We start from the raw sequence: 15,764 nt of genomic DNA, 5'->3' as shown, positions 1-15,764 counted from the left end.
TATGTCAATTTGTATGGCAATAGATCATAATGACATTCGCTAGCGATTTGATTTCGATAGGTTTTTTACGTATCGAGTTACGCCACTACGGATTTTAGTTCTACGAGTAACCACCAGAGGCGCTGTACAATTTTTCATACATTTATTTTACGCAGTCGCTAGCGAGTAATACTTTTGTTAACTCATGGTAGTGCTACAGATGCGTGTAGTAAATAAATAACACATAACATGCGATTTACTCACAATTCAATGATATTTCGAAGAACAATGGAATAATGTTTAGTAAAACAACTGTAAACATATTGTTTAATGACAGAATCATCTGAATTTATCTTCTACTTATAACACAAGAAATTATTTATAACCCGATTCAAAAGACGTAGGTATGTAATTAATATTGAAAAATTACATGAATATAAAAAATACAAGTCGGTTAAAAACGAAAGCTTAGCTATGGTTTCGGATCGAAATAAATATTTAGTATGTATAATAAATATGGAATGGGCATCTAACATACCAAAGAAGAAAAAATAATAAAGAAATAAAAATATATTATCGTCGATTTCCAGACGATAACACTCGTCTCAATTTTTATTATACATAATAATATTTTAAATCGTTAGAGATAGAAGAAAGCATGAAGTATTAAACTAAGAACTAACTTAGTCTTACGAGTAATATTTAGTATAAAAGTTAAAGCGTTAAGTCTAATAAAGAACGAAAGCGTAAAATTATTAAACTTAAACTTTACTCTCAAAACCCATGCGGGTCGTAGGTACGTCGGATGAATATTACAGGGTTAATAAAGTAGGGTAACTGGAGCAACGCAATCACGCCGCGCGCGAAAGTGCAATAAGAACAATGTGCATTGGAAAAAATGAGGCCAGCTCCCAGAGAGACCGCGTTCCCACTTTTAATAAATTATGGGGATTACAACAGAGAGGATTTGTCAACAACGATACATTGAGACTCGACTGGACTAAATGATGGCGTAAGGCGGTTATCGAATATCTGGATTGAATTTATAAAAAAATCTACTTAATTTTAAAACTTTGAGGGCCTCAGTGAATATGCTTTCTTTAGCAACGGCAATTAAAGATGATATCAATGCTGCTTTTCGGAAACTAGATTCAGCGACCAAATGCTCGCGTCAAACCTAACTAGTCTGCTAGGGCCGTTAATTAAAAAGTATTTAAATAAGTGAGTTATGAAGGTGATGGTGAAGATGGTGGTGATAGTGGTGGTGAAGAACCCTTTGTGGTTCAAGTCTGGTAGCACCATTGTTACACCTATTTCTGCCTAATAACAGCAGTGTTAAGCGCTGTTGTGTTCTAGTTTGAAGGGTATGGGTAAATCAGACATACTTTTCCGAGGCATTCTAGCTTAGTGCTCAGCGATAGCGGCTCATTTGTTGGCGAGGTTAGGTCGGAATCTATCCTTAGTCGATTAATAATGTCAATGGGTTGCAGTAGCCACTTAATTTTAGGTAGGCTTTTCGTTTGTTACTTCAATATCTATACATATAAATAAAATTGGAGTGTCTGTTTTTAATATTGAAATAACCGCTTTTTACTACATGCATATGAATAATCATACGGTACATACACCAAAACAACTTTTTTTACAATTTTTGTCTGTCTGTCATTCTGTTCGTTCTGGGTAATTTCTGAAATGGCTGGACCGATTTTGACGAGACTTTTATTGGCAGGTAGCTGATGTAATAAGGAGTAACTTAGGCTACTTATATTTTAGAACTTACTTTTTTTTGTTTATGATATAATTAGATTTCTATTTAACGGGAGCGAAACACGGGGCACAGCTAGTAATAAATAAATAGCTTGCAATTTACCAAAGCGTAAATTGCTAAGTTAATTGATTACGTTGGCAATCCTTACAATCGCGAATCTGCATAACTGGGTAGGCACGTATATTAAAGTTTCTGCTGTATATTCAAACGATAGAACAGGGAAATCATTTAACTAAACAACGAGGTAATGTTTTCTCGTCACCTGACGATGGTGGGACGGTTAGAAATTGGAGACGGTGTATCCGTGTTGTAACTGCACTATTGTAAATTTATTATTGCAGCAGAATACAAAACAAACGTAAGTTACACGTTAAACGAGTGTTACCTTTTTTTTGTTTTCGAGGAGGAAACCTTCAAAAGGTACCCCGTGCCGTGGGAGTGACACAGGGCTATGTGGGACTCTTACCGCACTAAAACCCGGGGGGGTTTTAGTGCGGTGGTCAACCTCGGCGTTGCCAAGAGGACTTCGGGATCTCCAACGGAACGCAACCGGAGTCCTCTGAACGCGTTGCCCCTTCGGGCTCCGCCCAGGTGAGCTTCGGGACTCGCCACACCGTCTGGTATTTACGACGGTATGCGACCAGACACACCGCCGTCCTTTACCGGAGTAGCTTGCCGGACGGCTCGACCTCCCAATCTTGCCGCCCGCAACCACGGAAGCCCCCTTTTAGTCGCCTCTTGCGACAGGTAGTGGATACCGTAGCCCTATTCTAGTCCCGGAACTACAGGGACATCGCATATTAAAGTTTCTACGGTATATTCAAACGATAGAACAGGGAAATCATTTAACTAAACAACAAGGTAAATGTTTCTCGTCCCCTGACGATAGCGGGACGATTAGAAATTGGAGACGGTGTATCCGTGTTGTAACTGCACTATTGTAAATTGATTATTGCAGCAGAATACAAAACAAACGTAAGTTTAACGAGTGTTAAGTATTACTTTCATTGCTTTGTTGTTACATTTTTTAGGAAATACTGTAAAATAAATCAAATCAATCAAATTATTTGTGAATAAGGTAATGGCTGTTGGATGTCAAAACAATTTTGGACGATTGCTTATTCTACCACTGAGAGGCTTACAAATATATATGTATATATGTAGGTTAAACAATCTAATTTAAAATTCAAAATTTGTATTTTCATTATAATAAATTCCAAATAATTAAAATAATCAATTAAATAAATATTATAAAAAAAAATATTATTAAGCATTTGTTATCGGCTTTAGATAAGTTTATTTACATAATTTGGAAAGTTCGAGAAGTTGGTGCCACCACTTCATATGAAGCGATTCTAAAGTAAAATTTAATCAACATTTAGATAATTTGGAAAGTTAGAGGAGTTGGTGGCAACACTTCATATGAAGCGATTGCCTTAAAGTAATACTTAATCAACACTTACTTATTTACTGTGAAGTAAATTATAAACAGGAAAATAACTTATTTTCGTATAAGACCGCATTAAACCAGTTTAATAATTACAAGAAACATTTACAAAGAAGTGGGTACAATCATCATTGTGGGAATATTTATGTGATCACAATAACAGTTATAATCCAGGACAAGTGACACAACACCAAATATAGAAATTGGTATGTCATTCTTAGAAACAGTAGTAGATAAGTAAGAAATGTGACGTAAGGCTGAAACATGTGTAATAACTCTATCAACTTTGTAATGATGATTATGTAAATTTATCAGAACAAAATTGCAAATTGATACTTACTAGACACACTTATTTAAAACTAAAATGTTTTTTTTTTAATATAAGATTGAATTAGCAACCCAAGAAGTAGACCTGACCTGATGATAAGTGTTTTCGACCATGGATATATGTATGGATATGGATATATGTGTTATCCGAATAAATGTTTCTTTCTTTCTTTCTTAACCAACTCCATATAGAGCAGCGGTTTTATCTAATGTTGATCACCGATGTGTTGCCAACTTGCTGAGGACTAGGATTGTCGCCTCATTCCTAATTTAGCCAGCAGCCTTCCACTAATACTTTGAAATACAAGAACTACTTTACTGTAGAAATAGGTGTGGCGGGGGTATCTCTTTGATCGATCGAAACTTGCTCTACCTTTCAAATGTGATAGACTGTATTGAGAAATAGCTATTTATTCATTTTATAGATAACCCGGCAAACGTTGTGTTGCTATATAAATTAAAAAAATGTTAAGAGTGAAACCCACTTAGGAGTATGAAAAATAGATAGTAGCCAATTCTCAGACCTACTGAATATGAATATAAAATTTGGTGCAAATCGGTAAAGCCGTTCCGGAGGAGTACGGTAATTAACATTGTGAGTTGTGACACGAGAATTTTATACATAAGATGTCTATTGATTCAATACTTAAAGAACGTGTGATTTGGTGCAAAAGTGAAAATACTTGATTGATATGTAATAACGCTTTTTCCGTTACATCATTTCCACTTCTTGTGCGAGAATTAGCTCTAATGGACGTCATAATAACTACATTTTGTACTCTTTTATGACAGGAAATGTAATCTTAAGTACATCATTATAATATGTTGTATTTCGCCATTTGAGTATGTGAAGAAATTATATTAATTTAGTTCTAATATATGTGCAGAAATTTGTTTAAATATGTAGAGCCATTTTTATACACAGAAAGTACTTACAATCAAAAGTATATTTGGAAAGTTTTGAGACACTTTTTTTTAAATATTGTCTTTTAGTCATTTCCGTATTCTAAATAAAGATTTTTTTTAAAGTAATAAACTTTAACTACTGAACTTAATTTCGTTGAAGTAGTACCATATTATATCTACTTTCAAGTTTTGATAGTTATTTACTCATTAATTATTAACGGATATTTTTCATAACTTAACGATTATTTTCTACTCTAATGAAACACACACCGATATAAGGCAAGGCTATAAAGCAAACTACATCGGTAATTACATGAACTTATAACTAAAGTGTGTTAAAATGCGCAGTCCACTTATGAGAATGAGTTACCGGCATTAACCTTGTTTTTATAATACAGAAGTAGCAAACATTTAGTCCACCTGATGGTAAGTGGCTACTACCGCCCATGAACATCTGTAATCAACCCCAGATAGGATTAGTTATTCCTACCTGAGATCGGCCACAGATGCGCCGCTACCCCTGAGGACTAAGCTGAAACGTCTCGGAAAAATATGTCTCCTTTATCACACCCTTCAAACTAGAACTCAGCAGCGTCACACTGCTGTTATGAGGCAGAAATAGGTGTGGCGGTGGTGCGGCCGGAGTCGAACCACAAAGGGTTCTGCCACCTTCAATCGATGTAATAACAAGGCTATAAAGCAAACCACACTGATTACATGAACTTACGAGTAAGTTAAAAAGCGCAGTCCACTTACGAGAACGAGTTACCGGCATTAACCTATAAACTTATAAACTAGTGACATACAACATTCCTTGTTAATTATGTTTAATTATCAGCAATTGGATTTATTACTCCAAATGCGTTGCGTTGATTTATAGTTGGCTTAGTTTGATGCGTTAAAGCTCGGATGATCCGTGATGAGATCGAATGATAACCGCAAGACAATATTAGAATTGTCCTTGTCACGTTAATTCGATACTATTTGAAAAATCTATTTATATAATAGCTAGCAAAGAGGTTGTATTAATTAGCATATTTAGTTGTAGGTAATTTTAGAATTTAAAATGTACTCGTAAGAACCTAACTCATGGTTTACGCAATCGGAGAATACGGCGAATTTAGAAAGAATACTAGCTGACCCAGCAAACGTTGTATTGCCATATAGATAAAAAAATCTTAAGGGTGAACAACCCTTATCACTTAGGGGGATGAAAAATATATGTTGGCCGATTCTCATAGATACCGGATAAGCGCAAAAAATTTCATCAAAATCGGTCAAGCCGTTTCGGAGGAGTATGGCAACGAAAACTGTGACACGAGAATTTTATATAGTAGATAATTTTACACAGCGGTATTCGAAAGCTGTATTATTTAGTAAGTAAGTTTTAGTCTTATTCTAGTTTAGTATGTCCTTAGCATTACTATTTTGTTTTAGTCAATAGCTCTATCGATTACGAAATCTCTATGGAATACGAAACTCTATCCATTGATAAGGCGAAGAATCTTCAACAAAGAGCTTAGTTTAGGTAGAGTTCAATTCTATTAGCGTTTAAATCCATATTTTCGGAGATATTCCAAAGTTTTGAGGTCTCTAAGACTTTAAATGTACACCTTTTTAGAATACTAACTTTCGATTTTGTTGATCATGTTAAGATTATGAATTATGGTGATATTAATTTATATTTAGAAATTACCGTTACTACTAGCGCTTTAGTTTATACTGACTTTCTAACATTTAAATAATTATAGCATTAACAGAATAACAAACTGTATATTATCATATTCTTATTTCTTTTAAGTTTGGAAAACCATAATGCAATTTAATATTGATACTAAAATTCAAGCTAGTATAAGTCTGTCATTCTAAAAATTTCTAATGTAATTCATTATATGCTTACCCTCAATTTCGAAGAAACGAGAAACTTTTCATAACTCAATTAAACAACACACATGAAAAGAACAAGTTAGCAGCTTTCAAAGGCTCATTGTGCGATGTAATAAATGTTCGCGTGAATCGTTTGTATGATTAAGCTTAGATCACAGTGGAACGCGCCGGAGTTGCATTAGTAATGCAAAATTAAGTAATGCAAAATTGTATATTTGTGCGTACTATCTTATCGTTAACATCTAAGAAACAATGATGAAATTTTACACGTTGCTCTCAAATGTTGTAATAGGTTATTTCAACAAGAACATTAACTTTATGAAAGCAAAGAAATAACTTAGTGCCAAAGCATATTGCGCTTTGGTTCTTTAAAAATACAAAGTTTTTAAAAATATAAATTTAAAATAAATAAATAAATAAAAATAGTGATTTTGTTTAAAAATAGTTTTGTTAGCTTTGCTTAGACGCTGAATCTTCTGTAAAAGAAAGCATTACTATACTCCAAAGATAAGAAAATAATGTGCTAAAACTATATAAGGTTTGAGGTAGGTAATTTAAAATGAAACTAACAGAAATGCATTACAGTATAGTAGTTGAAACACACGTGTACAGTTTTGCTATACTGCATACGCTGCGCTACAGTACGCGAGTGCAAGTAAGCAATGCGGGTGTCGGTGTAGATAGTTCAATCCAAAGAAAATGGGTTGTCGTGCGTACGGTTAGCGCGTGCGGCGGGTTAAGGGTTGACACCTTTATGTTTTTTTTTATAACCAAGTAAATAATATGGTCTGTTTAGTATAGAGTATATATTAAGTGATGATAGTCTTGAAGACTATTATTCGTTTGATTAGGAAATGGTAAGGTGATTAAACTTAGATAACATAATAGTAGTCAATTATTTAAGCGCGATTTTATTTTATAGCGACCGGGCTTACGAATTTACTTTTTTTCTAAAATTCATTATTTTGCAAATCTGGCTGACTATAATAACTACAAAACGTCTGTCATTAACCCCAAATAGGCTCATAGTTTTGAGGACTAAATTGGAATCCTCGTACCTGTCTCTTACCACACCCTTACTACAAAACATCTAAAACTTAACACTGCACATTTACATAATTTCTAATAATAAGTAAAGTGTCCCTATACTGTGCGTATACTTTTAACTTGTGCCAACCCTACCTCCTCGCCGGGTGAAAGTTGCTGTGACGTACCTTTGTATTCACTTGTGGATATAGCGGTCCACGGTCTTACTTACAACTTGTTATGCGGTGTTTCTACTAGTATTGTAAGCGTTCAAATCTAATTCTAGGCCATAAAGTTCTAGGGTACACGTTAAATTGCTTTTACTGGCTCCTAAGTTACTTTTTGCCTTTTTATTTTAAGTAATGAAAGAGTGAAACAGTTAGTTCGATAGTCGCCATCAGTCCCAAATTCGCCTATTTGGGAATGTGATCGCGGTAGAATTTAAAATAATCGAATAGTTTTTTGTATTCGATTTGACGGCGACTGTTTTTACAAAAAACTGTTAGCTATTGTGTATTTAGTCATTAAGTTTGAAGGTTCGATACTATTCCACTGAATATAGTTTTTATTTTATTACAATCCGGTATTTGCAAACTTTTTTATAATTACGTAGTTCAAAGAAAGCTGTAGTATGTTTATCTTATAATTACTTTAATTCGTTAATAGGTGGCGTTTTGCATGTTTAGAGTTTCGATTTTATAATAAAAGTAACATAAAAAATATAAGATCGTCTATTTATATTGACGCGATCACGTCATCTAAAGCAAAGGTCCTCAAAGTGTTTCGTGTAACGGAAATTTTAAGAACGCTTTATTTTCCAGCACTGCTTATTTTTTTACTTATTATTACATTTATTTTAACGATTATAATCCTTTTTCGTTCGTTTCGTAATTTGTTTCTTTTATACTGTTAATCAGGACAGGAATCCCATCAATGTAGTGCAATATGTAGGCTTTGTTTTCAGTTTAAAATTTCATCATTCACAAATTTCTTTGAGGATATTACCGGCATCCTATTACGCGTCGGTTACAAGATAACGTTATCTACTTTGAGAACCGCTGATTTCAAGGAGTCTGCCCTTATCCCGCTGATCCGCTACTTATTTATCCGTTGAAAGGGGATTTCAATTGCGTACTTGAAGCTCGTAGAACATTGTTGTTATACGACAAACCAGCGGTTAGCTTGCCGGATGCATTCTGTAGCACTACCATGAGTTTACAAAAGTATTACTCGCTAGCGACTGCGTAAAATAAATGTATGAAAAATTGTACAGCGCCTCTGGTGGTTACTCGTAGAACTAAAATCCGTAGTGGCGTAACTCGATACGTAAAAAACCTATCGAAATCAAATCGCTAGCGAATATCATTATGATCTATTGCCATACAAATTCGGTCTCATGAGTCACTAATTTGACAGACGTTGTCAAGAAATACCGTAACGATAGTAGTTATGTTATTCACTAGCAAAATGACAATAGTTTTCTATTTACAATTTCTATAGTGGCGTTTCTATGCCAACTCATGGTAATGCTACTGGTTAAGCATGCGGGTCATACGGCCACATTTAATACCCGGATGAACTGATGTACAAGTAACCTGCTTCTTTTAGCCCTTTAGAAGGTTAAAAGTTGTGTTCAAAGAAATGATAATAAATACGAGAATAATAATTAAATCAAAAACCCGACCGCTTGAAAATATAATCTGTTATTCCCCAATTTAGATCAATAATATTGTTATTTTGTCATTTCACCGGTTTAGACGAATCATATTATTATGTAAAATAATAAGATATCACAGACCTGTTCCCTTAGTATGAGTTTTTACGTTTTTACCAAACTGACCGTTTTTGTATTTGTTTACGTGTTTCCCAAACATTTTCAATCAGTTCTGATACAGTCCGCTAGGGGCGCTGATTGGAAATGTATGGTCATATACACAAACAATCATTTTTGTAAAAACGTAAAAAATTATACTAAGGGTAGTGTATTTGGTTTTTCTGTGTGAGATATACATATGTACATACGCCCTAAACACATTACCCTCCGCTGGCGGGTAAATAGCTAAGTTATTTTTGGAACAGCTCGGTCAAAGATGCAATTAACTGTGGGATTTAAGTTGTAACTTACCATTTTCATAAACTATTATATTTAAAGTGGAGCATAGCAGCATAAAAGCTGTTTCTAAGGCATGAAAGAATGTCATGGTGGTCGTGTTACTAAGAGATTAATATAATAATGTAAATGATGTACTAAGAGATTAATATAATAATATTTTTTAAGTATATTGAAGTAGAATAAAGTTATAAAGGATGTTATATCGAGAATGCTAAGTTATTCTAAGTAGACAAACTACTCAATGTAGACATATTATCCATTTCACGTTGAGCTTCCTTTACAATTTTATAATATTCATTCTCAACCGTTTGGAACATCTCGCTTTCGTCTTCGCTTTCTTCAGTTACAACATTCGGCATGTTTTCCTCCAGTCGCACTTTTAATCGTATCTCTTTTATGCGCGAGTCTAAAATATGTTCGCGTCTAGTTTCCCTATCATATGTTTGGTGCATGAGTACTTTATCGTTACTATCCGAACGTGTCATATTTTCTGATGGGTGTAGCAAGAATAACGATCCTTGGTTGTCACCTACGGCAATCAAATTTCCTTCTGGATGCGGCGTCACTTTCGTAAGGCCGTGTTTCGAGATATGCAGTGTTGAGACTGGCTCGCGATACTTTCGCAGAAGATCCCAGTAATAAAACATTCCACCTTCACAGATTGCCATATAACTAGAATATCTGAGAGGAGCCCACGCCACATCAGTAACTTGATGACGGTACGGTTTTGAAACTATAATTGGAGCAGAGCGAACTTCCTCACTCCAAATGCGGACCGTCCAATCTCCGCAAGTTATAAACATCCTCAGAGTGCAGGGACTTCGCTCCACAGTGCGAACTGGTCCCGAATGTGCATTCCAATAGGAAGTTAGGATTTCTGAGTGACTTCGGCCCATACGGTTTGCATTAATAACGAGTCCGGATTCTGTCCCACATAGAAATTTAGTAGGTAAGCCACGATCGAACTGCAAAGAACTTACACCTTCGGAGTTGCTTAAATTCGGCTCCTCTGAAGGATCCAATCTTACGGACATTGGTAATTGATCGATTGGATTTGAAAGATTCCTAATATCCCACCAAAGACATTGGCCATCGGGAGACCCTGTGAAAAATTCCGAGTGAGTTCGCGATTGAGTATACAGCAAGGCACTAATCGGTGCGCGATGCGAGTTGTAAATTGAACTACACAATATGGCATTCGGCCCTTCACGAATGTCAAAAACGCTAACGGTTCCATTTTTAAGACCAGCGATCATTAAATTTGAGTCTACGGGCGAGCATGCTAATTGCCAACAGCTGTGTTCAGGAAAAAATTCGTAAATAGGCGATGTTTGTTTGCAGACATCCCATAAATAGCAGACATGCTTCAGTTTGGACTCAATTTCATCCTCGGAAAAGTTATATCTGTACGAAACGGCTAGCTTGGATTTTTTTTCGTTTGTCCATACAACACATGAAACGGGTCTTTTGAGAGGATCGCGAAATATATTTCCAATCTGAATTTTATATTTTTCGACTGGGTTTTCAGAGGGCATACCATCAAAATATGTCTGATACATGTCAACTGCATTATTTTGGTCGATATAATGCTCCATCTGGGGTGTAAGGTTTAAAACGGTACGAATATAGTTCTCCTCGTGCTGGACTCGACGGCAATGTCGAGCAGTATGTTCTTCGTTATATAGATGTACTTCGCGCGGCCAGCCGCCTTCAGTATGATTTATGCCTTGCTCGTGAATTACCAATTCTTTTGTGTTCGTTTCGTGTTCTGATTGCGGCATTGTTGCTTGCACCTCTCTGTTCACGGGATTACGAAGTATATATAGGTTTTGTTGTTCTTTGTCAGGATTAATAGAATCTAGAAGATGCGCGGGTACCATTTGAAATAATACCTGTCTTCCGAAGTTCTTGCGTAACTTGGTGTACTCATACGTTGATTTTATATAACTTGACATTGTGAAAAAGTATTAAACTAAATTCGTCAATAACTAAATATATTTATCGGTTATTTCGTAAGGTATTGAATCACGAAGGTCATGGAGAAACATATAGTATGATGACATCGAGTTTATCGTTTTAATGTGGCCTGAAAACACTTGTGTCCTTGTTTCCAATGGAGGTTTTTGTCGAGTTCTTGAGTCATCACTCGTGGATGATTTTTACTTTATCTTTCCAACAGTAACAAATGAACTAATAATGTCTTGTAACATTACATTTCACAACGTTATTAGTTAATTTGACGAGCAATATGTTTGATTTGATTTACTATTACAAACTGTTTAGGTTTCTGTTGGACCGATTACCGCATTGTTTCTCATACCAGGAAATGTCGCAATCACATTGTGGAGCTAAGTATATGGTTCGCATTAATATGCATTTAGAAATCGTAGCTATGAATTCTTATGGGCGTCGAGAGAGAAATCGTTTGCAAGGGGATTAGTAGGAACGTGCACACACGAATGGGAAGTTTACACATCTCGGGTAAACCTCATTTACTTACGTTAAGAGCCAATTTCTTGTTTTATTGGTGTTAATTAATTTGTGTAATTTTATAATAAATATAGATGACGTAAATGACGACGTGTTTGTTTAACTGCTAACCAACACTAAAGATTCGCTTATTCATGATAAATTAGTTAAACTGCTTTTAAGTTACAAGTTGCTTAAACATATTATATTACCAGATATTCAGGTTGCTTCAATAAAACGTGAAAAATTATGACGAACAATTGTGTCATTATTAACAGTGTCTGCTTGCATAATTATTAATATTTGCCTTTCAACAAGTTTTAATTTCAACTTTATTACGGAATTTGTAACTTTACAAACTACAGAAGTACATAATTTGCAAAATGATTCTACTGCACGACATTACCACTACATTGTTTAATTTACACACGACAATGATGTTTATATTTGCAAAGGCGATGAACTTTTGAAATAAACAAAATACTTCCTTACTGGAAAAAGGTAAACGCCGCTCTATGAGGAGTCAAACACAAGGTTGCATTCACATATTCGCACTTCAGTTCATTGTAAGTTTAACATTATGAACACATAACCATAACTTAGTAATACGATGAAAATTTGTCACAATTCCACTTTTATGTTACAAACTGTTGATATTTCGAAATAATGCGCGCGCGCAGCTTAAGCGCTCTCTCCCACAAACGTTCGGTCGGTGACTGGCGCGCGATTGGATGTAGTGGTACTCGTAAGTCTAAGTAAAGCGTTGTAAACGTAGGCCCAGGTTATCGCTGGCTAGGGTTGTCGCCGCTTTTGGCGGAAATATAGGAAAGGCAATTTTAAGACTACATGTTTTTGAAAAATAAAGGCTAAAATAAATTATTGGTAAATGAAGGAAGTGAAAAGTTATTATTTATTATTTATTTTTCAGGACACGTTTCTGTTTTTTGCCTGATCACATTTTTATTAATGAACTTACATTTGTATTAAAAGTGTTTAATACATGACCTAGCGATTATAGCACTTCAATAAAATTAATTCAAGTTAAGATATCTATAAGCTAATGTGAATGTATTACATTGCAATGCCCTAGCAGGGTACATGCATGTTCGAATACGCTACTTGTAAAAATAACGTAGATACTAAGAACTCTGTTCATAGAGTTTGTACACGAACAAGTACATAATATATCTCCACCTATTTAATTTAGTCTGCAAAAATCCATTAACGTAATAAGCATAAAAACTAGAATTTTTAGAGCAGGATATCCAGTCATTTACTAAAATACAATGCAACATTACACTAAGCGTTGCAACCCTATCAGTAATAGGTAGTACTAGAACTGGTTTGGTACGTAGTCTCTACTGACTGATGATTATGCCGTATTGACAACCGTGTGTTTGCTTCAAGTAACGCAACCAAACTATGAGATCCGGTTAACTTTACATGTGATTAAAAATCCAGTTGTTGGTGGCGGCAAATTGCAAAAGTTTTGTAATGATAAGGGGGAAAGCCCTCGAGAGTGCTCGTTATGTGGGGCAGTGGTAATGGCCGTCATGCACGTGTCAAGCCGGGGCGACGTAGGGTCAAAATGTAGGCTAGCGGCGGTGTTGTATGTGGATATACGTGTGATATATGAAATCTAAAGCTATAAGTTTGGTGTAATTTGCTAACGAAGAAATATTTATTTTAGTTACAGGCGTGGGCGTTTAAAGGTCTCCTGAAGTTGAAATATCGCATGTTAATGGAGTTTTGAAGGTTTCGCTGTTTGTTCAAAATTTTCTTTATTATTATACGCATGAAATTATATTTCAAACTTATGAGCCTATTAACTTATGAACTTTCAAAGTAATTGTTAAAATATCGCAGACTTTATAATATCTGGATTTAACACATACTTAAGCGTCAAAATTATTTGATTTCTTAATCGAAAGAAAGATATGTGTGGTTTCAAGATTATAATTAAAAGCAAATCAATAATAATTTGTATTTCAAATTCGAAGAATAATACATTTGCTAAATTAATTTAGCAATTTATATCTATCAAACATCAATATTGAAAACGTTTACTTTCTATTACGCCAGACGTAATTAATTTATCGCAGACATGTACAACAATAACTCCATTTAGCTGAGGTCTGTAATAAAAGAGTTAATTAAAATATGTAAGCGTTTAATTGTGGTCAAGAGTCAACAGGCGTAATTGGTCATTAGTCGGTCGAGAGATCGAGGGCTTCTTGATTAGCAATTGACTTGGCTCTGGCCTTGTGACTATTGGCGATACAATCTTGTAGCTAGGACGGCATTTTTATCGGAATTACGTAACTTGTGGTTCGATCAAAGTTTTTGGGATATGTTGAAATGATATTCTTAAGTCAGAGATCTATTGTGTGGGATCAAGCCAAATACTCGTATATATTACGCCGTAGGTCGCAGTGTCGTTGTTTTTTAGGGTGTTCGCTCCATGTATCGTGATGACACATATATCTTTGATTTTACATAATAATGCAATTTTGTAAAATGTCCGTTTCATCCTTATACGTGCGATATAACTCTGATGAAATTATTTAGAATGAGATGGTGATTTTCTCGTACAAACTGTGTGGGAGTAGAAGATGTTTTTCTAAGTGGTCACATTTCGTCCACTAGGTGATCCTTGTGCTTATTATTGCAAGTTATGGATCGTACTTTAAACGGTTTCTTGAAGCTGTGTCGACAGTAATGAAGTGTCTTTATGTACCTAAATAGTGTTAGGAATTATCATCTTATTTATTTCAGAATAAAAATAATTTCGATTATCTATACATTACTGTCCCAGTTTTGGGCACGAGTCTTCTCTTTAAATGAGGCATTAAGGCAAGCATTTAGTCCACCACTACTATACCACAGCCACCACAAGTTAGAACACTTCACAGCCCATTAAGAAAAATATAAAATTTTACGTAGGCTTCCCCACAATAAGGAATTTAAATAAAAACTAAGTGTAACATTTAAAACATGATTTTTATCAAATGTCAATACGTTATTTTGTCAAATGTTATTTTTTTACAAACATATTAGCACATACGCAATTTGGAAGCTTAATGCAGCATATAAATAAAATAATAATGATAAACTAAATCGAAATTAATTTATCGATTGTAAGATGGAATTTGTAACACCTGTTGCAGTGGCTTCGAACATAATCGCATGTGGAATTGTATGAATAATCACGTTTCTAGATTCACAAAAAAGGCGTGCTAGCGATTGGTCACGTACGGAGTTGGATTGCAGCTGGTTGATATTAGATTAATTTCCATCAGGAATTCATAGATATAGTATTGTGTAACGCTCATGGTAGGCAAGGTCTGACTGCTTATATGTACTGTGATTAATAGCAAAAGTATTGAACTGTGAAGTTGAAATAAATAACACTTAATAGAAGTTGAAAAAGCAGTGATAGCCCAGTGGTTAGGAACTCGGGTTTACAATCGGTGGGTTTAAATGTCATTTTCTAGATACGCACCATTGATTTTTCAGCAATGTGCGTAATATAAAATTGTAAAAAAAATCCCGAGGAACCCTGTACGCCTGAGAGTTCTTAATAAAGCTTTCAATGGTGTGTTAAGTTTGCCAATCGCAATTGAAACGCACCGAAGAGATAAAAGTAGTCATCATAAGTAAACAAAGGGTGCAGTTACGAGAACAATATTTTTACTGATTCAAACCAAATGTCTCCATCAGTCGCTTTGCGGAATTGAATGAACTGTTCACGGGAACAATGCACAATGGGGCGGCAAGGCAGGCACGCGGCAGACGTTTGCAAGCCATTGTCAACGTGATGATAATGTTTAACTGTTATGGAA

The 15,764-nt window shown here is 35.0% G+C and overlaps 2 protein-coding genes across 2 annotated transcripts in view; both read right to left on the bottom strand.

The window, feature by feature from the left end:
• T48 (FU domain-containing protein T48) overlaps nt 1-12,658 on the bottom strand; it is a 36,095-nt gene extending 23,437 nt beyond the window's left edge. Inside the window, exon 1 of the mRNA XM_073075877.1 lies at nt 12,415-12,658. The gene's annotated coding sequence lies outside the window, so the exon portion shown is untranslated. The remainder of the gene's footprint in view (nt 1-12,414) is intronic.
• Nucleotides 9,602-11,651, bottom strand: LOC140744313 (dynein intermediate chain 3, ciliary). The gene has a single exon (XM_073075872.1). It carries the CDS (start codon nt 11,406-11,408, stop codon nt 9,675-9,677), a length of 1,734 nt encoding a protein of 577 aa, XP_072931973.1. The 5' UTR covers nt 11,409-11,651; the 3' UTR covers nt 9,602-9,674.
• Nucleotides 12,659-15,764: the final 3,106 nt, after the last annotated feature.

This window comes from Epargyreus clarus, unplaced genomic scaffold, assembly GCF_041222505.1.
Source record: "Epargyreus clarus isolate Ecla_fem2 unplaced genomic scaffold, WU_Ecla_fem_2.2 ptg000008l, whole genome shotgun sequence".
In the NCBI taxonomy this organism is placed as follows: domain Eukaryota; kingdom Metazoa; phylum Arthropoda; class Insecta; order Lepidoptera; family Hesperiidae; genus Epargyreus; species Epargyreus clarus.
This window is presented reverse-complemented; position numbering and strand designations above follow the sequence as displayed.